General features: G+C 37.9%; 1 protein-coding gene across 1 annotated transcript in view; it reads left to right on the plus strand.

Annotated features, from left to right (window-relative positions):
• Window positions 1-3991: 3991 nt before the first annotated feature.
• LOC113054308 (FRAS1-related extracellular matrix protein 2-like) overlaps window positions 3992-21112 on the plus strand; it is a 57563-nt gene continuing 40442 nt past the window's right edge. The window contains exons 1-3 of the mRNA XM_026219759.1: window positions 3992-9257; window positions 11027-11116; window positions 20089-20235. Coding sequence (XP_026075544.1) covers window positions 4259-9257; window positions 11027-11116; window positions 20089-20235 — 5236 coding nt within the window. The 5' untranslated portion in view covers window positions 3992-4258. The remainder of the gene's footprint in view (window positions 9258-11026; window positions 11117-20088; window positions 20236-21112) is intronic.

Raw genomic sequence — 21112 nt, forward strand, 5'->3', positions numbered from 1 at the left:
GAACCCTTTATGTAACACTCAATTAATCTCTCAAAAAGGCAGCAATATGAAAGTTTTCTCTCTCCTGCAGGTTACTTTTAAAAATTAGCCTCGGTGATAGCAGCAGGTGACACTGCTGCCAACATAGACTAGCCTATATTATACCTCACTGACTCATGTGATTTTTGACTGTATATCATTAAATATGAAACTTGCCATTTAACAGTGACCAGAAAGGGTTCGAGATGGTAGTTTGTTCTCCTGCACGTAGTTACAGAGTGTAATATAGAGAGTAAAGAGCAAATGAGGCACTAATGAGGGTTGTTCTGGCATGTCTGAAAAAGATATGTAAATATTTACCACGGAGTGTGACATTTACAAAAAAGGGTAGCAATTTATTTAATACACCTCCCCTCACTCCCATCAGCAGCCGTAATAGAGAATTAGCCTAAAATGTCAATGATGTGTATGGAATATCTGCATAGATTTCCTCCCAAAAATGTAAACCTTCTGCAGTAACTTCTAGAGTTTCACAGTATCTCTCCATATTGTGTTCTATTAGCTTCCTTTAAATTGTTATTTATTCAGCAAACAGATGATTCAAAGAAAATGTAGCCTACACAAAGGAATTTAATAATACCATTGTGAAATTATGCTTCAAAATTAGCTGCCCCCTTTTGTTCTTTGACATTTTCCATTAAAGATGAGGAACAAGAAGCAGACAGAAGCATGACTTTTTATCTTGTTATTTCAACTTATCTCATAATTATGTCTTTTACTATCTCATAATTTAGAATTGTTATGTCATAACTATGACTTCTATTTCAAAATTAAGATTCACAAAAGTGTTTTTCTTTCTTTTTCTCATGGAGGAGGTGCTCTTTTATAAAAAGGATGTATGACATTAAATATGCTTATTATTGTCACTTTTTATCTTGTAATTTTTGACTGGTCATAATTGTGTCATTATATATATATTTTTCAGTGCCATCAGTTTTTTTAATCTTACAATTATGACGTATTATCTCATAATTTTGATGTTTATCTCATTCTAATTGATTTTAGCTTAAATTACATAATTACAACTTTTTATCTCACAGTTTAAATTTGATGTCCAAATTATGACTTTTATATTATAATTATGATTTACCAAGACATGCTTTTTCATATTTGGTAATGTATATTTATACAGTATGGCTATGTTTGATGTATATCATTTTAATTATATTGTTTCTTTAGACTATATTATTGTTGGATGCTTGCTGACAGCTGAAAATGGCATCAGAGATTTATTAAGTTAAGTTATAAGTTAAAACTCTAAAGGTGAGTAACACCTCCATCATCCTTGTGTCATTAGAGTGTACACAGTAACAAATGATTAAACAATACTGGATACTTACTTGAGAATATCTCCCTTCCTTTCAAGCACCTGTGACAGAAATGGCAGCAGTACTCAAGAGGAACAAGCGACCTTTCAGAAAATACATTGTAAAGTTCTAATACTTTCTCACAAATCCCTTAGATGATGTTTTACTAGTTTGTAAGGTGGAAACTCCAGATGAACCTTAAACTTTAAAGGTATTTTAACTGTGATGTAGCCTCTTCCAGATCCATTGGGAGGGGCGAAACCTAGAAAATATTTTGGTACTGTATGCCTAGTACCAAGACAGTGTTTTCTTTTAGATACCTGGAGCATTATGGGTAACCTGTGTCGTTAATAATCTATACTGCGTGCTATTAAGATAAAGTGAAATAAATGTTCTCCACAATTTTGTGAAGAACCTGATAAGCATTCTGTCCAGCATGGTTAAAGAGAATTTGATCATCTGCACAAAAAGATCACATGGTTAATGTCACAAATTTAGAGAAATTGCAGACAAAGTTTAGCTCTAACGTCCAGTTTGAAAATGGTTTTGATTCATGACTCATTCAGTGAGACTGTCTGACAGGTGGGCATTTTTTAAATTGGGTAGTATTTTCTCTTGCTATAGATGTACTATATGCCATTGTAATTCTGAACACTTCTCGGTCTGCAGACATGCAAGAAGACAGACTGTCACCACAGGAATACAGAAGGAACCTGGGAATGGACTTTCAGCAGCTGTGAACTTTAATATGAGTGGGCTCTGTTTTTACCCCACGTGTATTCCAATGATGTCATGTCTGTATAAAAACTAAATGTACTGTTAAAACATTTGAGTGTATATTAAATAAATAAATAAATGTTTTTGAAACTTATTGTTGTGTTCCTTCAGTTATATCACTGGATAGTTCAAGACACGATTGCATCATTTTTAATACCTAAATATGCTTGTAATTCAAACATCAGTATAAACGCTCTCAAGTTTTTGTTTCTTTTCTTCTTTTCTCGTTTTTAAGTGCAATTTTGCCACACTTTTTGCAGCACTGCCGACTTCTCAAAGTACTTTTGGTCCCTTTGGACAAAGTATGTTATATTCTCGATCACAGAGATTAGAGGTCTGATTGATTCTGTCCACCGCCACCAATAAATTGGACGTATTTTCCCAGGGCTACATTCAGACAAAAAATTCAATTGAAAAACTGAGAAGGTGAGAGAAAATAGCAAGACTCGTATCTCATCTAATTCGAGCCATCAGAAGTTTTTATGGTGTCTGCACAGATGATCGATTACAGGTTTGAAGGTTTCTGGGAAACAGTCATTCTCAGAGACCACACGTGAAAACACTGACTGTAGTCATTCATACTGTAACTATAAAACATATGTTTCCCAAACAAACTTCCGAAAACTCTTTCCTGGCTTCTCCCTTATGCAATTTTCAACCAAGAAGTAACCAAGTGTCATGCCCCAAAAAATCTCTGTAAAAAAAACTGTAGAGAAGAGGCAAAACATATGTTATTTTTTTTGTTTTTTTATAAAAATATTCTTTCTCAGAGATCACACACAATACACATCTACAATCCATCTTTAGTATTAGAAAAAATAAATCCTAACAGTAATAATACCATTTAAATATTTACAGTATAAAAGACCTGAACATAATTTTAAATTCACTTAAAATAAAACATTTAATACAAATAGTCATGAAGTTATTGCCATGCCCTCCTAAATGGGACAATATTAGCTTTATCCCACATGACAGCACATATCATTTTTATTGAGTATTATATACTAAATCATTAATATTTATTAATATTGCAGTGTAGTTTAAATCCTCCATGATTCTCCTATTCATTTAAACTGTCAAGAATTTTTTTTAATGGGTTACATCATTTTTACTGAAATATATTCATCAGCTGTAGTCAAGAACAGTCTTTAATCTCCAGACACTTTAATGAGTTAATGTTCATTTCATTTTAAATATTCAATACTTCAGTTCAGTCATATAAATTTGATCTCATAGTTAGCATTGCCCCAACCTAAAGATCAAGTATTTTATGGTTTCCAGTGAAATGAGAATGTGATGCCAATATTAACTCCTAAATGGTTTCTGTATCTGAACATGGGGGGGTTACAGATATTTGAGAGTCTGGAGGGAAGAACCATGAGTGAGTGAGTGAGTGAGTGAGTGGGCCAAATATTGAAAAAGGTTCCCTGGGGCAGGTCAAGAGACATAAAAACTCAAGCATGAACTCATCAGCCTTATCTGGCATTAAGTTAAATGTTATTCACTTTTATACATTTGGCATACTTTTTACCTAATAGTCATACATTTGTACTTCTTGCATTCCCTGAACCCATGACTTTAGCATTACTGTTTGAGCTACATAGGAAATACTTAATGTAAGATGGAAAAGCAATAAGTTAATGTTGTTTTATGTTTCTGCTCTTTAAGAGTTAAATCAACAACCTAGAGATAAAATAGGTACAAGTTTAAATTCAAATGCACTTTCAGACATCAGAAAAATATTTTTTTAAACTTCAATTCAGTTGTTTTTGTTTCATGAGATAGCTTTACTGAGAACGGAATACATCAGATCATCAGCACAGTTAAAGAAGACAGTCAAATCCTTTGAGAAAATCACCTGCGAACGTGGGAACGCAACTCTCCATCCAATAGAATGAAGCTGTGGGCGTGTCCTCCTGCTGTCATCCACGCGCAAGTTAAAACTGAGCTCGCGCTGAGTCTGTGGGAATGCCGCTCGAGCATCCTGGTGCGCGTGTGGATTTTTTTTTAACTTTCTGATTTGTTTCCTCTCCCCTCGTGGATGTAAAGCACAAAGAGCGGAGAACCCCATCGAGCTCCATTTGGATATTTCAATTACCCACGGACCTCCTGTAGCTCTGTGTGCATTCAGCATGGAACTTCACAGATTTCTCATTCTCGTGCTTTCACTGACAGGTAGTTCAGCGCGAGGAGTTGAAACACACGGATTGTCGTACGCGTACACGCCAGAACTCTCCGAGGACGCGATACTGGTGACGAACAACGGCATTCACGTGCCTTTCGGGAGATCTGTTTACATAGATCCGATCAACGATTTGGTCATTGAAGTTCAGCCGGGAGACAGGTGCAGTATTACCGTTCTGGATAATGATCCGCTGTCTCAGAGACCGGGACATGTGTCTCCTAAAAAGTTCCCGTGTGAATTTGGTCCTAACGATGTAAGATACTCTCATTTCGGTTCCAGGAGCCCTTCGGGTGACAGGGTGAAGCTGCAACTCAGGTATGACACTCAGACTGAAACTATTATCATCCCCTTTATGCTAGAGGTGGAGGTTGTTTTCACACAGTTGGAGATTGTTACTAAGAACATGCCTCTTAATGTTGATAAACTGCTTGGTACTAGTAATCCTATCGGCAGAAAGCATTTAGACTTCACATATGATAAAGATTCAGAACAATGTGAGATAACATCCCTGGCTGCCAGCAGCGCTCTTCCTAAATATGGTAGAGTTGTTGATGAGAGCAAACTGGAGAAAATGATGGACTGTGACCTGTTTCTCAAATCAGATATCCGCTATGAGCACACGTCTACCCACAAGTCCCCAAATAAGGATTACATCCCAATGGTTGTGGAGCTACGGAGCAAAGAAAATTATTTACTGAAACAAGAGTTTTTCCATGTAATGATTCGGATAAAAGAGGGCGAAGAAAACACTCCCCCCAAACCGAGTTTTGTGGCTATGATGATGATGGAAGTTGATCAGTTTGTTATGACAGCTTTAAATACTGACATGTTGGCTGCGGAGGACACAGAATCCGATCCTAATGATCTCGTTTTCAACATCACTTCTCCTCTGTCCTTTGAAGAGGGCTATATTGTGAGTACAGATGATAGGAATTTACCTATCACATCCTTTTATCAAAGGGATCTCAAAGATCTGAAGATCGCATACAAACCTCCCTCTTTGGACTCGGATACAGAGAGGATCTTTCAAATAGAGTTTGAGGTCATAGACACAGACGGTGGCATTTCAGATCCTTTTGCTTTCATGATTGTTGTGAAGCCTATGAATACATTAGCGCCAGTAGTCACTAAGAATACCGGCCAGCTATTATATGAAGGCCAGTCTAGGTCTTTGTTTTCTCAGAACAATTTAGAAATAAGTGATGAAGACAACCTGGAAAGTGTGAGGATAACGGTGGTTGGTGGACTGCGTCACGGTCACTTAACTGTTCTGGGCACCAACAGGAAGTATTTTACACTGGCTGATCTGGAGGTCGGCATTGTGGTATACCAGCATGATGGCAGTGACACATACAGTGATAATATAATATTCAGAATGTCAGATGGCAAGAATGAAGTTGAGTTTTTGTTCCCCATCACAATTGTACCCACAGATGATGAGCCGCCCATCATAAATGCAAACATTGGGCTGATTGTATTCAAAAACCAGATGGTGCCCATCTCACAGCTCACCCTCAGTGCAGCAGACATCGACTCTGAAGATTCCAGCATTCAATTTACAATCGAGCCTCCATTTTCTGCTATTGGCGAGGTTGTGGTTAGGCAATCTGAAGCACCCGAGGACCCGTCATCCTGGAAATTTAATGCAGAAGATGGTGTGTATGAGAAAGTAGTGACACAGTGGCTCCAGAAAGATATCACAGATGAAAAGCTGTTCTATAGGCATACGGGTCCGCACATCACAGAGACAGCTACTGATCAGTTCATTTTCAAAGTACAAGATGATGCTGATCCTCCCAACCAATCTGGCGAGAATTCATTTATTATAAGAATTTTACCTATCGATGATATTCCACCTGTGCTGTTCCCTGGCACTACTTTGCAGATGACGGTACATGAGTACCAGCTGACTTATTTTAACAAGAATGCTCTTTGTTACACTGACTTGGACACAGAGGACCGTGACCTGAAATATACAATAACTCAACCGCCAACTGACACTGATGAGAATAATCCCATTAAATTTGGGTCTATTGTTTTGACCAACAGCCCAGATAGTGATGTAACCGAATTTACCCAAGCACAAATTAACCATCATAAGATTTCCTACAACCCACCAGACCTTGAGCTTGGCATCACACCACATGTGGTGCGGTTCCATTTCACAGTAGAGGACACTGCTGGAAACAGTGCTAATGGAGTTTTTACAATTTTTCTGCAGCCTGTGAACAACGAACCCCCACAGATAACGAACACTGGATTCACAGTCCTTGAAAGAGGGTTGCATGTCATCACGAGTGCCGAACTTGACACAAATGACCTTGACACTGACAGTAAGCAAATTTCATTCACACTAAGTCAAACTCCACAGCATGGCCATCTTCAGCATATGTTTACTAACTTAAAAAAAGGAAGTAGTTTCCATTTGAAGGATATCGCTGACGGAAAAGTATCATATATCCACAATGGTGATGAAGTGACAAGTGACTCTTTTAAATTGGATGTTAGTGATGGTGTTCATGTTGTAACAACCACTGTGAAGGTAGTGGTAAAGCTTATTGATGATGAGACACCAACACTCAGCCTGACAAAGGGCACCTTTGGCTCTCGCTTGGATGTCCTGGAAAATGGTGCCACAGAAATGACTGCCTTTGTTATCCAACGGAAAGTTGAGGACACTGATGACCTGAGGCTGACATTCATTGTGGAAGAAGCCCCTAAGTTTGGAGAAATTCTGCTGAGTGGAGTTTCCTCAAGCAGATTCACCCAAGCTGATGTCATCAGTGGTCTGGTTGTGTATGCTCACACCAGCGGTGAGATTGGTCTCATTTCTATAGAAGACTTTTTCAGCCTGACCCTCTCTTACATGTCTGATGAGTGGAATGTAGGGGGTAACCGAGTAAACGGAGTCCATGTTCATGTCACTGTTCTGCCTGTAGATAACCAGACACCAGTGGTCACAGTTGGCCCTACCTTTACCGTGTTTGAGGCGGATAAAAACACAATCAGTAGGCATCAGATAATGGTTGAGGATGCAGACACGCCTACTGAGGACATCCTGTGCACCATCATTGTTCAGCCCACATCAGGATATGTGGAGAATGTCTCTCCAGCACCAGGCTCTGAAAAGTCAAGGTCGGGAATAGCAATAAGTGCTTTTACCATTAGAGATGTGAATGATGGTCATATTCACTATGTCCAAAGCATACATAAAGGAGTTGAGCCAGTAGAGGACGGGCTCACATTTAGATGTTCAGATGGTGTGAATTTCTCAGAAAGACAGTTCTTTCCAATTATAATTATTCCCACCAATGATGAAAAACCAGAGATCTTTACACAAGAGTTTGTTGTAATAGAGGGCATGAATGTTATCATTGACACACCACTCTTGAATGGAGTCGATGCTGATGTTCCTGCAGAAGAGTTGACTTTTATCATCACCAAACCCCCAAATCATGGGTTCATCCTTCATCAGCTTCCTAGTGGCTCTGTCCCAGTCACAAATTTCACTGTGGAGCAAATCAAGGAAGCCTCTAGCATAATTTATGAGCATGATGATTCTGAAACCACTGAAGATAAGTTTGATGTTCTTCTTACAGATGGGAAACATTTAGCTAAGGCCACCATCATGATCATGATTATCCCTGTGGATGATGAAACACCAAGGCTTGCCATTAACGATGGGCTTGAAATTGAGATTGGTGAGACAAAGCAGATAAACAGTAAAGTACTAAAAGCTACTGATCTGGACTCCGACGATGAATCACTTACATTCATTATTCGCTACGGCCCAGGTCACGGCTTCCTTCTTAGAAAACCAGCAGGTTATGTGGAGAAAAGATCTGCTAGGTCCCTAGAGAACATAACAGTTGGCATGAACTTTACACAAAACGATGTAAACAAGGGTCTCATTTTCTACTCTCACAATGGCCAGGTAGGCATTCAAGACCTTGTAAAGTTTGATTTAACAGATGGAATCAATCCTGTAATTGACAGATACTTCTATATTACCGTGGGCAGCATTGACACAGTGTTTCCTGATGTCATCAGTAAAGGAGTGTCTCTTAAAGAAGGTGGCAAAGTGACACTCACAACAAACCTGATCGGCTCTAGTGATCTCAACAGCCCTGATGAGAACTTAGTCTTCACCATCACAAGAGACCCCGTGAGAGGGCATTTGGAAAGCGCAGATACACCAGGTATGCCTATTGTGTCCTTTACCCAATTACAGCTGGCCGGGAGCAAGATCTACTACATTCATACTGCTGATGATGAAGTCAAGATGGACAGCTTTGAGTTTGAGGTGACCGATGGCTACAACCCTGTGTTCCGCACGTTCCGTGTTTCAATTGTTGATGTTGACAATAAAAAGCCAGTACTGACCATTCATGACCTTCTAGTGACTGAGGGAGAGACCAAACTCATTACACCCTTTGAGTTGTCCGTTGAGGACCAAGACACAGCTGAGCACCTTCTCCAGTTTACAGTCACCCAACTACCCATTTATGGCAAGCTGCTCTTCAACAACAGTCGACAAGTGACTTCTTTCACAAAGCAAGACCTGAATGAGAACATGATCAGCTACAAGCATGATGGCACAGAGTCGGACAAGGACAGCTTTTCTTTTACGGTCACTGATGGCACCCATTCAGATTTTTTTGTCTTGCCTGAAACGATTTTTGAGACCCAAAGGCCTCAGACCATGATGATTACCATTGTCTCAGTGGACAACAGTGTGCCTCAGATTGTGGTTAACAAAGGAGCAGCGACTTTAAAGGTCTTGTCCGCAGGTCACTTAGGTTATCAGATCACAAGCAAAGTCCTGAAGGTGGCAGACAGTGACAGTAGCCCTGAGGCTTTGGTTTTTCACATCACTGCACAGCCAGAGCATGGGTACCTGATTGACCTGGACAGAGGGAATGAGTCGATCAACATCTTCACACAAGGTAATGTACCATGAGCACCAAATTTTCTTACCATCTATGATTGGTTCCTGCCTGAAATACTTTTTCCATTCATTGTGCTAAAACTGTGCAGTTTAAAGCTCTGTAAAACCATAATTTGAAGATACACTTGTAAAAAATTGTCTCTTTAAAAAATGCTATGTACCCATCATGTTCAGGTTACCTGCTCTCATTAATACTTGAAATGATGTAGGTTCCATCACAAAACAGGCACTTTGCCCTTTGCCAAGAGCACAAGCTGTAAGATGTGTCTGTCTTTTAGCCTTCGGCTTAAATTCTTGATGAGACAACTATAGCGTTCACACATCTCCTTTCAATTATTAAGTTCTTATACTTTTCCCTTCTAACTTCCCTGTAGTGAGAAAGGAGTAACTGGTTACAGGCAAACCACATTTTAAAAAGAGCTAAAGGTGAAGGGTATTTTTTTCTGCTGCTAACCATAACAAACAGACCTGCAATATGTAGGTGTTGGTTTTTTTTGTTGTTTTTTTTTTGACTGGGTTGTACCAGCAACATGAGTTTTGGGCTCATGCTCCATTGCTCAGAGAAACAGGTCCCCCCATCTATTGTACATTTATATAATACATTTAAATTTGTATATAAACATATAATTTCATTAGGGCATTTTTTTTTAAGATATTGAAGATTTTACAAATGGTATGTAAAAAAGTATTAAATGGTAAACAACTGATATTGATCCTTCAGAATCAATTTTTATAATAATTATTCTCAACCAATCAATAAACAAATTAATAAATATTTAAAAATATATATATATTATATATAATATATATATTAAATGTAACTTTAAATGAAACCAAGCTTTATATTAATCGAATATAAATAGATTCATAGTATATAATTTTAAGAAACACTTAGTGTTCTCTGTTAATTTGCTGATCAATCAGTCTGATAATTTAACAGGTTAGCCTCCTAAATTATTAAAATCTGTGCAAATTTGCAAAAAGGACTTTTTTTAATTAAAAAAAAAAAAAAAAAAAAACGGTCCTTTTGCACACACATATACAGTAGTACCAGACATTGGAAGAGGCAGAATGGAGAGAGAGACCCGGCAAACCTGACTTGACCTCATCAGTATGAGCAGTGAAGCAGAAGGGACAATCACTTCTCTTTATTTACTTTGCCCTTTCCCCATATTCTGCTACCGCTTGTTCTTTGGCATTTACTAAATATTTAATGATAAGTTAAGTTTGTGCTTTTGGTGAAAAAAAAAAAAAAACATTTTTTTTTCAATATGAAAAGCGGTTTCATCCATGCATAAAGAATCACAGGTTTACATTTTTATGAGGATTCTTCCAGTGATATCAATAATTTTAAAGAAGTGGGTCAGAGCAAGGGGAAGAGAGAGTCAGGTTGATCATGGTACACCATAACCTAACCAGGGTATATCAGTGCAGAAGTGGTTACGGGGTCTAATTTGGGGTGGGAGAAATCAGATGTAGGGGAGTCTGAGTCTGTATTTAAAATTCTTGTTCTTGCCTGTCATTATGTAACCGCTTTTCACCTGTTTGCTGATTGTTTTGTGACTCATTCCCTGCTGCTTTTGTGAAAATTCTCACCTATATTTAATAAAAACTAAAAAGCTTTATATTCACAGATCCTCTATGGTCTGTAGATCATCATAAAAAATGATTATCATAGATTGTTTTGAGATATAGATCCTTCTGAATGAATAATAAATTGCATTGTGCAGATTAATGTAAAATTTTTGTGTTTGTGTGTGTCCTCAGCTGACATAGATGATCTTAAGATCTGCTATATCCTGATGGATGAGAACAATGAAACCAGTGATGTCTTTAGTTTCACCGTGGAGGACAATGGTAAGTCCTAAAAACATTAAAAAAGGCATTGATTTTTACAAGAAAATGAAATGTGCCAATTTTCAGGATTTAATTGTTTGATTATGTGTTGCACAATTATTTGTTAACCTATTTAGCCATATAAAGTGAAAAATAATAAGAATCTCAGTTGTAAGCCGCTTCAGATAAAAGCATCTGCTAAATGAATGAATGTAAATGAGTAATACGGTACAAATCATTTGAATTCATGAATGATATAATGTCCTCTGATTTTAGGTGCCATTGCATATGAAATAGCCTTAGATGTTTAATTGTGAACCCTTAGACCAGAGAGGGATATATTTAGATATTTAGCATTTAACTAGGCTTTTAGTTTCCACAGTAGGTAAACTGTCAGTGTGTGTGCAGCTTAATACATGCTGTGCTACCTTTTTGACTACAATTTTTTTAATACATTTAAATGAGTTTTTAAAACATCAAAGAAAACTTAAGTGAGTTAGTGTGGGGTAAAATGACCCTAATAACATATTTCAACAGGGTAGGATTAAATCTGGTGGAGCATAGATAATCATGTATAAATTAGGTTGAACCAGTCACTTCGTCACTTTTGCTGGAAAAGCTTGCGGCTAAAGACTTTGTTGTGAAAAGCCAAATATGTGTGATATGCACACTATAAAGCACACTGCAGGAGTGCCTTTGTGGATTGCCTGGGTTAGTGCCGCACAAAGGGATATTGTGGATTGAAGGGTCTGCATAGATGCAATGCAAAGGGCTGTTTGGTATATAAATCTAGAGGCCAGATGACACATAATTAGAGCCTGTAGCCATGAGTGTAAGCTGCACCCCTTGTCAGGCTTACTTAAAATATTACAGAGTCTATGACATTGGAAAGAGTTGAGAAAATACTAACTCTATAGGAAAACAGCTCTATTATTGCTTTATCTCTATCCCACGTTCAAAATCACCAGTTGTTTCATGAAATAATCTGTTGCGGCATGAAACAAGATAACCATTACAGTCTGCTTAGCACCTTCAAGTGAAGAGGGATTAACTGTTTGAAAGGATCATTCAGTGGCATATAAATAATCAAATCGGGATAGTTTTAAATTAATTGCACAATATGCTAATTCATTTTTTGTTTAATATTATATTTTATTTAAAATATTAAAAAAATATTTTTATAAATACTATCATTTAAAAAAAAAAAAAAAAAAAAAATTATATATATATATATATATATATATATATATATATATATATATATATATATATATATATATATATATATATATATATATATATACACACACATTAACACATTCAGTTGACAGGACCAGATTTTAGAATCGTTTTTGGTTTATGTGTCTATTTGTTCCCTTCACTTTTTTTCTCTTACCTCCCTTACACTTTGGGAGCATTTGTTCCTCTGTCAGTCATCTCATAATTCTGGCAGGAAAGACTGAAAAGTAGGGACTCATTGGTATGCAGCTTTGTTGGTGTCTGACCCCTGACCCCAGTGGGTCATTACTGGTTTTGTTTCTTTGCATTCCTGTGGATAGTTTCACTCCATTGGCATTTATTTTATTGGACAGACCTCAAGGAGTAAGGGGACTATCTGTATCTTTCTCCTCTCATTTTACAGATGTAGTGTGCAAACATAAAATGACTCAGCTTATCCGTTTTTATCATGAGGTGCCTCAAGGCTTTCTCCTAGGACCCCTTTTCCCCACATTTTTGCAGTAATGTACAGCTTCAGCCTGAAATTCAGTGATTACAAACACTTTGCCACATAATGCCTGAAGAAGCTGAGCTAATTAGACTATATTAGTTTGTGCTCGTCCAAAAAGCTTGACAACCACAGCCAACATCACAAACTCAATTTTACAGCCAATTCGTGTTTAACAGCTGCATTTATTTAACACACTCTGTTAGTCTGCGATATACATATTTAGTACAAGTATTATTCCAGAGTGGTTAAATTAATTGTTTTGTTCACAATTGTGAGAGTTGCTGCCTTTACCCCACGCACAGTGTGAAATTCTCCGACCATGATACAGGAAAAATAAAACAGAACTAATTAACCCCAATGTTATATGTTTGCAAGAAGGCTGCTGATCGTTTTAGACCAAAGTCCTTAAAGTTAACTGCAAGTAAACAAACCTTTAACCAGCTGTAGCATTATGCCAGTTCTCGATGGTTCTATGATATTTGTTTTTTCTTTCACTAAGTGAAGCAACACATCATAGTTTACTAGAAATATATAGTAAATATATGTCCATAGAACTTTGAAATATCAGAATTTTTGCCTTACCTGTTGTTAAATCTTCCAAAAGTTTTGCTTTGGGGTCTTTCACATGCGGCAGCAGCACTTTCCACCGCACCAATAACACAGGGCTGCCCATGGATATGCCTGACTTTAAATTGGCGCTTCTAAACATGGATATCGGCCGATGACGATATATATATAAAATTACAAATATTGGCCACCCGATTAGCATGTATCTATTGGGGAAAAGGTATTCCCATAACGCGCTGCAACAAGCTACATGAAAAAAGTGGTGGATAATATTTATTTTTTTCATTTCATTCAATACCAAAACTCATTAATAAACATTATTCATCTTTTAATATCTAGAACGTGCATCCTATACCCTCATCCACTATTCCCTACATTACTCCACTAATATAGTGCACTTAAAGGTGTAAATTGAAACAAGTGAACAAATTCAGACACTAAATATGCCGGAAGTGCTTTTAGGCACTTTAAATTATTTTACCCTTAAATAGTGCACAATATAATGGTATAGGGGGTAAATTTGTACACAACACATTTATGAAGTTCAAGAATACCTATAGGATTCTGCCTTCGAGGGGTGTTGCCTACTTTATTTAGTCAGTGTGGTGGCTCAATAGCTTTGAGAACAGAGCTTATATCAGTTTAAAATCCTTTTTTTTAAAAAGCCTCATAAACACCTTCTGATTGACAGTAATAAACGCTGTTTTTGAACAGTTTTGCAACTTGCGGCTCCAAACTAAGTGAGTAAAAGAGGACCGATTTATTGGTTACACTTCCTTTATTCTGAATGACTGCAGGGACAAACAGAGGCTACAAAGAACAGAGGGAATCTTTACGTAATGCATCATAGCTGATGTGTTTTTTTTATTTTATTTTTTCTTATGTGGGACTGAGGGTTTATTAGTGTGTACTTATAACAGTGTTCACTCTAAAACAAAAATCTCATTATATGCTTTAAAAATATTTTTCTATGTACTGTTAAAAATAAAGCTTGGTTTATTTGACAATTGACATCAGGTTGGGAACCAAAATTGTGCTTATTTTTGCCATTTTAAAACATTTTTATTTCCTGGAAAGCTATTTTGCAGACTGTCCACCACCTTTTAGGCTTTTCCTAAAGCTCTGTTGTGTCTGGGTTAAAAAAAAAAAAATCTCATTGCTGGCTCTGTTTTCCCCAGTGTATACACTGTATTGTGAAGGGTTTTTTGCAGGGGATTTGTTGAACAGGATCCAAAGCGCTGTATGAACAATACAGAACAATGATATTCTTAGCATGGATGTAGATAACCACATGCTTGTGTGGTTTATTTTATTTTTTTCCATTTCAAATTAACCAGAAATAACATTGGAATAGAAAATTTTTGTAGCTCGGTTTCTCATTGTTGCCTGGACATAAGATTGTGTATTCCCTTCCCACATAACAAACAGACTTGGCCCAAAGTTGGCCTCAAAGCTGGCATTGCTGGCCTCCTGTCAGCAATGGCATGTACCCTTTCAGCCAGAGCTGGGCCATGTGTGGCAATGACGGCACGGCGTGGATCAGGCAAACAATATGAGGGCTGATTGTTGGTGAGAAGAATGTGGCTATGATCTAGCATCATATTATGTGACCCATGATAAACAAGATACATACAATATTTCAAATCCTCTGTATCCATGTGATGCTTGGTGTGAGGAAAAGATCCAAATTCAAACTGCATTCATCGGCGATATGCATATCTTTCCTCTGTAGCTATAGTAACAATAAAAAAAATGCCGTTAAGAAGTTTTACAACAAGTTTTATGGCAGCAATATCAAACGCTCTTTGGCTCTCGCCGGTTTCGTCATAGATTGCCACATGCCGTGTTTCCGGTGATGCGTGTTTTGAAAGAGAAGCGCGTTTAATAGATTTTGGTCTAAATAGCTGATTTTGTCCTGTGTGACAACTGTGGAATTTTTTTTAAACTCATCCGTTTAGATTATATTAAGCCTCAAAGTTCTGCATAATTAAGGGCGTGGCCACTTGAGTGACAGGTGGATTGCCACTGCTGTCACTGCCATCGAGCTAGGTGGGCGTGGCTTCAGCAACCAGCCTTTTTGCCCATTTTCGATTGTCCGGGAGAGTCGTGCGGTGATGTGCTGCCAAGATGGCGATGACCCGCTCGGCACACTTTGAGCTTCAAAATGCTCTTCAGGAGTCTAAGGGTGAGATCACAGACACTACATCCATGTTTTTATACAGTCTATGATCAGCACTGTGTGGTTAGTGACGAACACAGAGAGAGAACACAACAAAATGCTGGTCATGAATTAGAAGCAAAAAACAAGTAAAAAAAAAAAAAAAGTCAAATAGAAAACAGTTATTTTGAATCATAATACTATTTCAAAGTAATGCTGTATTTTTGATCTAGTTCTAATTCAGCTATTTCAGTTCACAGGTTGGTTCCATAAACTAAAAGCTAGGGAAATAATATAGAAATATGAGTATGTGTAACATGCATATTAGTTTTGATAAACAGGCCTTAAAGTAGCACTTATTTATGACTTGTGTTTAACTAAGTTTTGAGAGTGTGGCGCTCCTCAAGGTTTGTTGATGCTGATGCTGTTGGCGCAGAATTAATGAAAAAGAAGGCATTGTGCTTTATGGCACTTAATACTCTACTCTTCTCATTCATTCTTATTCTCATATTGAGATTTATATTCCAGCCCTGATAGTATGAGACCCTCATGAATCACTATAGTAGTTTTTAAGTCCCCTCAGGGGTCATCTCCATTTGACTTCTGTTAGACTTTATCCAGTCACTCAGGAGGATTGAGATTGTATCTGATGAATTATTTGTGAGCTCTATTTTTAGATGCTGTTAAGAAGTTCTTCAAAGTTTCTGGATAGAGTAAAGCTTCTGATGCACCAGACACTGATTAGCTTTTAATGAGTTATTCTGAGTGAATGTCAGCTGTTGTGTTGTCACGTCTATCTACTGTAGGAAACTCTGTCTGAACTATCCGGCTCTGAAACGCTACTGTTTAATAAAGTCTATAGGGGCTTTTTGTGTGAGAAGCTTCATGGAGACTGTCAGTATTGGGGTTTAGACAAATCCACTGGGCTTCAAAGCAACTGTCAGTATGTTGTTTTTCAGAGGCAAAGCTAATGAGAGCATGTTACTGTTCAGCTTGAAAACAGGACAAATACAACGGAATTTTTAATTCACATGTGTGATATACGTTTATGACTAAATAGCTTATTTTTCTCTTTTCTTCTCATTTATTCAGATCGTTTGTTTACTTGATTTTCAGTGGCCTTTTCTCAGGCAAGAATCAATATCACAATTTCTTATACTTTAACAATTATTAAACTCCCTTTTCAGCTAATGCAGATTACCCGTTTCTTATTTGGCATAGCCAATTTAGATTACCTTCATCTGAATATTTTACAACAATACTTTGGATTGGTTAAGTCTTAAAGGAAACATCTTTTTCTAGTAAACAATGGCTGTTTAGCATTGTGATTTGGTTTTCACAGGCAAACACCACTGGTGTTCTTTAGAAAATGTAAAAATCCATTGGATTTTGTTTGTCTTTGTGGTAACTGATGGTGTTGTGCTTGCTTGGCTCATTGACCTGAATGAACACCCTGAGAACAGAATAGTGGAGTCCTTGAGCTGAGAGCTTTTACTTTACTCGCAAATGGATTTTGGCGACATTTTAACCACACTCTATATATCACTTCTTTCTTAAATTGATACAACCTGACAAGATAAAAGAAAAAGTGTCATTGCTGCTTGGAAAATGCGCTGCATTATTTCCCCGCCATTGACTGCAGCAGAAATAACAGGAGAAACGCTTTTAGCTTGCTTATGTCCACTCACAGTGGTATAGTGAAACAATAAATCAAATCAAATATTGTCCACTTGTTAATTCGGATTATTAGCATCTTTGTTTTTACAGATGTGGCTGGAGCCTTTCTGATCTCTTTATATTTTGTATTTATTTTAAATATATATATTTTTATGTAACTATATTTATTTTTAAATTCTATTTATATCACAGATTCCTTTTACAATTTACCTGCAATCCACATATTTGGAGTAGAAATAAGAGTCAATAAATTGATTATGGGGCTTATGCAGCTAATCTTCATGAAATGTCAAATATAATCACTTTAACATGTGAAATGGTTTATTCTCCTTCATTCTGAAGTTGTGTACACCTGCTGAACTGTTATCCCTTAGCAACCGTACATCATTACAGGCTAATACTGAGTTAGAAATCCAGTGACTTTGGCAACATTTACATTTTTTCCAGTTATGACATCTATCAGGAAAGGTTAAAGAGTGAGTTATTAGGAGCCCGGGGTTAGTTTGAGGAAATCAAGTGAAATCCATCCATCCATCCATCCATCCATCCATCATCTGCCGCTTATCCGGGGCCGGGTCGCGGGGGCAACAGTCTAAGCAAAGACGCCCAGACTTCCCTCTCCCTAGCCACTTCTTCCAGCTCTTCCGGGGGGACCCCGAGACGTTCCCAGGCCAGCCGGGAGACATAGTCCCTCCAGCGTGTCCTAGGTCTTCCCCGGGGCCTCCTCCCGGTGAGACGTGCCTGGAACACCTCCCTGGGAAGGCGTCCAGGAGGCATCCGAAATAGATGCCCGAGCCACCTCAGCTGGCTCCTCTCGATGTGGAGGAGCAACGGCTCTACTCTGAGCTCCTCCGTCCCGAGTGACCGAGCTTCTCACCCTATCTCTAAGGGAGCGCCCAGCCACCCTACGGAGAAAGCTCATTTCGGCCGCCTGTATCCGGGATCTTGTCCTTTCGGTCATGACCCACAGCTCATGACCATAGGTGAGAGTAGGAACGTAGATTGACCGGTAAATCGAGAGCTTTGCCTTACAGCTCAGCTCCTTCTTCACCACGACAGACCGGTACAGCGACCGCATTACTGCAGAAGCTGCACCGATCCGTCTGTCAATCTCACGTTCCATCCTTCCCTCACTCGTGAACAAGACCCCAAGATACCTGAACTCCTCCACTTGAGGCAGGAACTCTCCACCAACCTGAAGTGGGCAATCAAGTGAAATGCACATAGAAAAGTCATGAATATAGGGTCGATCTTGTTGAGAAATTGGGAATTTGTCTATGATGTTTTGCATGCATGTGAAGTGGGTTATCAATATGAGGCCAGACTCCATCATGGCGTGAATATAGATAAGAGATGCAGTTGGTCTATAGGTATGTATGCATGAATTGTAATACAGTTACACATACTTTTTTCAAAGATTTATTTGTAGGCTTTGCAATGAATGAAGTCCATACTCTTTTGGATATTCCCTAATTGTTTAATCTGTTAGAGGTGTAGACTGCCTTTGAAAGCATCTCTGTAAGCTTGATTCGGTTGAGGTAATCATTACATCGGGATCAGTATCATGTTATCATTTTATACTTAAACTAGATGATTCAGTAACATCTGGACGATACAAGTAATGTGAGACAAACCAAGAATTGTGAAACCAAGCACATGAAGTGCAAAGTCAGCATACACAAGATATAAATATTTCATTATGTCTGTTCTGCCCTGAACTACGGTACATTCTTTTTCTATACAAACAAACCTTTATTTTTAGTTTGTGTGGGTAAAAGACCGGTGCTCGAGAACATAAGTTTAGAGATACTGTGAGTGATCAAAATCTCAAGCACCATCCCTACTAGTTAACTGTGCTGTTTTTATGCTTTAAAACCTGATAAGGTAAGTTTTCCCAAAAGGAGGAAATAACATGCAAGATGTAGGATTATGAGAGTTATTTCCTGTAAACCCCTTAAGTAAACAGCTGGTGGTATGTACATTGTTTTTATGTAAATGATCACCAATGAATCCCTTCTGTGTAGATTATATGAGGATCATTTTCGTAATGTGTTACTTAGAACATGTGTATGCAAAACTCTACAGATTTGTAATGACCTAAAGTTTTACACGTTTCCAGCCCGTGAATATTTTAAATATTTAAACATGTATTTTATAGAGTGCTGCAGGAATGAATCCTATAACCGGAAACGAGTTCACATTTTTAAACTTCAGGTTCCTTCGTCTCGAACTGAATGTGTTTTTGGTTGAATGCCTGAAATGAGGTCGGTGGTTAACACAAGCTAGATATTTTCATGTTTTATTCAACAACATAAAATAGTAATATGTCTTTTTTTTTTAAGCTGACTAGTGGCTAAATGGTACTTCAGAGGTTGTCTGGGCCATTAAACATCATCACAATGAACAGGAAAGCTCACTAGTCCGTTTTTACAGCCTCATTGTGTTCATTAATTTGCTTGTGAAAACTACTTTAACTTGGACTTTCCAATTTATTGCATTTAGATAAAGACTGAAAGAGCTGTTGGTGGTGACATTGAAGTCATACAACCATGGTGTAGTTTGTTTAGCTTTTTTGACTTCTGGCAATTGTATTTAAACTTTTAAAATTCATGAAAGTTGTGTTCATTTGTAATTAGTATCATGATGAGCAACATGTGTTGGAATCATAAACCTTTGTTGGTCACAGAACTTATTTTCTGCAATAATCCAAAAGCCAGTTGAAAAGTCCTATTGCAGGGATGCAGGTTAATGCAAACTTCTGGGTTGCTCGACAAAAATACAGTGTTACTGCAGCGCTCGGTTTATTTTCACAATGCTTTCAACTGGCATTAAGAGAGTATACACTTTAATTGTTGTTTTCAGGAGGGAACAAACTGAAAAACCAACAGTTTCGCTTGAACTGGGCTTGGATTTCTCTGGAGAAACCAAACTATGTGGTGGATGAGCAGGACAAAGTTCTGGAGGTGATCCTCAGACGTAGAGGTTTCCTGGGAGAAACCTCTTTTGTTGGTGAGTATCAGAGTACTGATCATTCTTAATTTGATTTTCTGTCAGCATAATACTTTATTTCATACATTTTCCATTCGCCATCCCCTGTTTTTTGCTGAAAAACAAACAAACTGTTATCCAGAATTGATTGTTGAGAAGTCACCACTACAGGCGTTAACTGGGAATTATTAGTATTCAGTAGCGTCTGTGTTCACAGCGTGAGCTGTTATTACTTAAGCTTATCAACAGGGAGCTGTTAGAGATGTTTTTCTAAGTGGTTTTGGCTTCTTTGTGTCTGAGATGAAAGCCCCCGCTCTTTCTCTGACATTGGTAGAACAGTCTGAACACTTTTTGTGAGCGTACACCTGCTTATCTTTCTCTGCACTGCGCTCAGCACAGCCCCACATGTGGTCAGTATTCAAGAAAACAAGGGTCTTTGTTCACGCTGCTTGTGTTGGCTTGAAGGGATGTTGAGGTTAAAAAGAGAGAATGTGGAAAAACTGGAGAGCAGAAGGCAACAAGAGAGATGAGAAGGAAAGGGTCAGAATGAAATGCAGGATATGGAGTGTAAATAATGAGGATCTAGACTAATGCTGGTAAATATAAATAAATGGAGCTCCCTGTCTTTACTAAGGGGGCGGTGGGGTGATCAAGCCCTCTCCTGTCTGACCTTAATCATTCCACTCATTTCTGCTTTGCTGACTGTACCTGCTGTGGATGGGTTGCAAACTCATAGGGTCCTTTTCCATTGTTTTTCAATGTGAACATGCAGTAGACGGACTGATTTGACTGTAATGTCTCTTGCAGTATTCTAAATATGGTCCACTTATGTTACAAGTGGTTGCATTAAAAAACAACAACAAGGCATCTCTAGACTTCTAGATCTTTAGAACTTCTT

The sequence above is a fragment of the Carassius auratus genome, chromosome 35, assembly GCF_003368295.1.
Source record: "Carassius auratus strain Wakin chromosome 35, ASM336829v1, whole genome shotgun sequence".
NCBI lineage: Eukaryota > Metazoa > Chordata > Actinopteri > Cypriniformes > Cyprinidae > Carassius > Carassius auratus.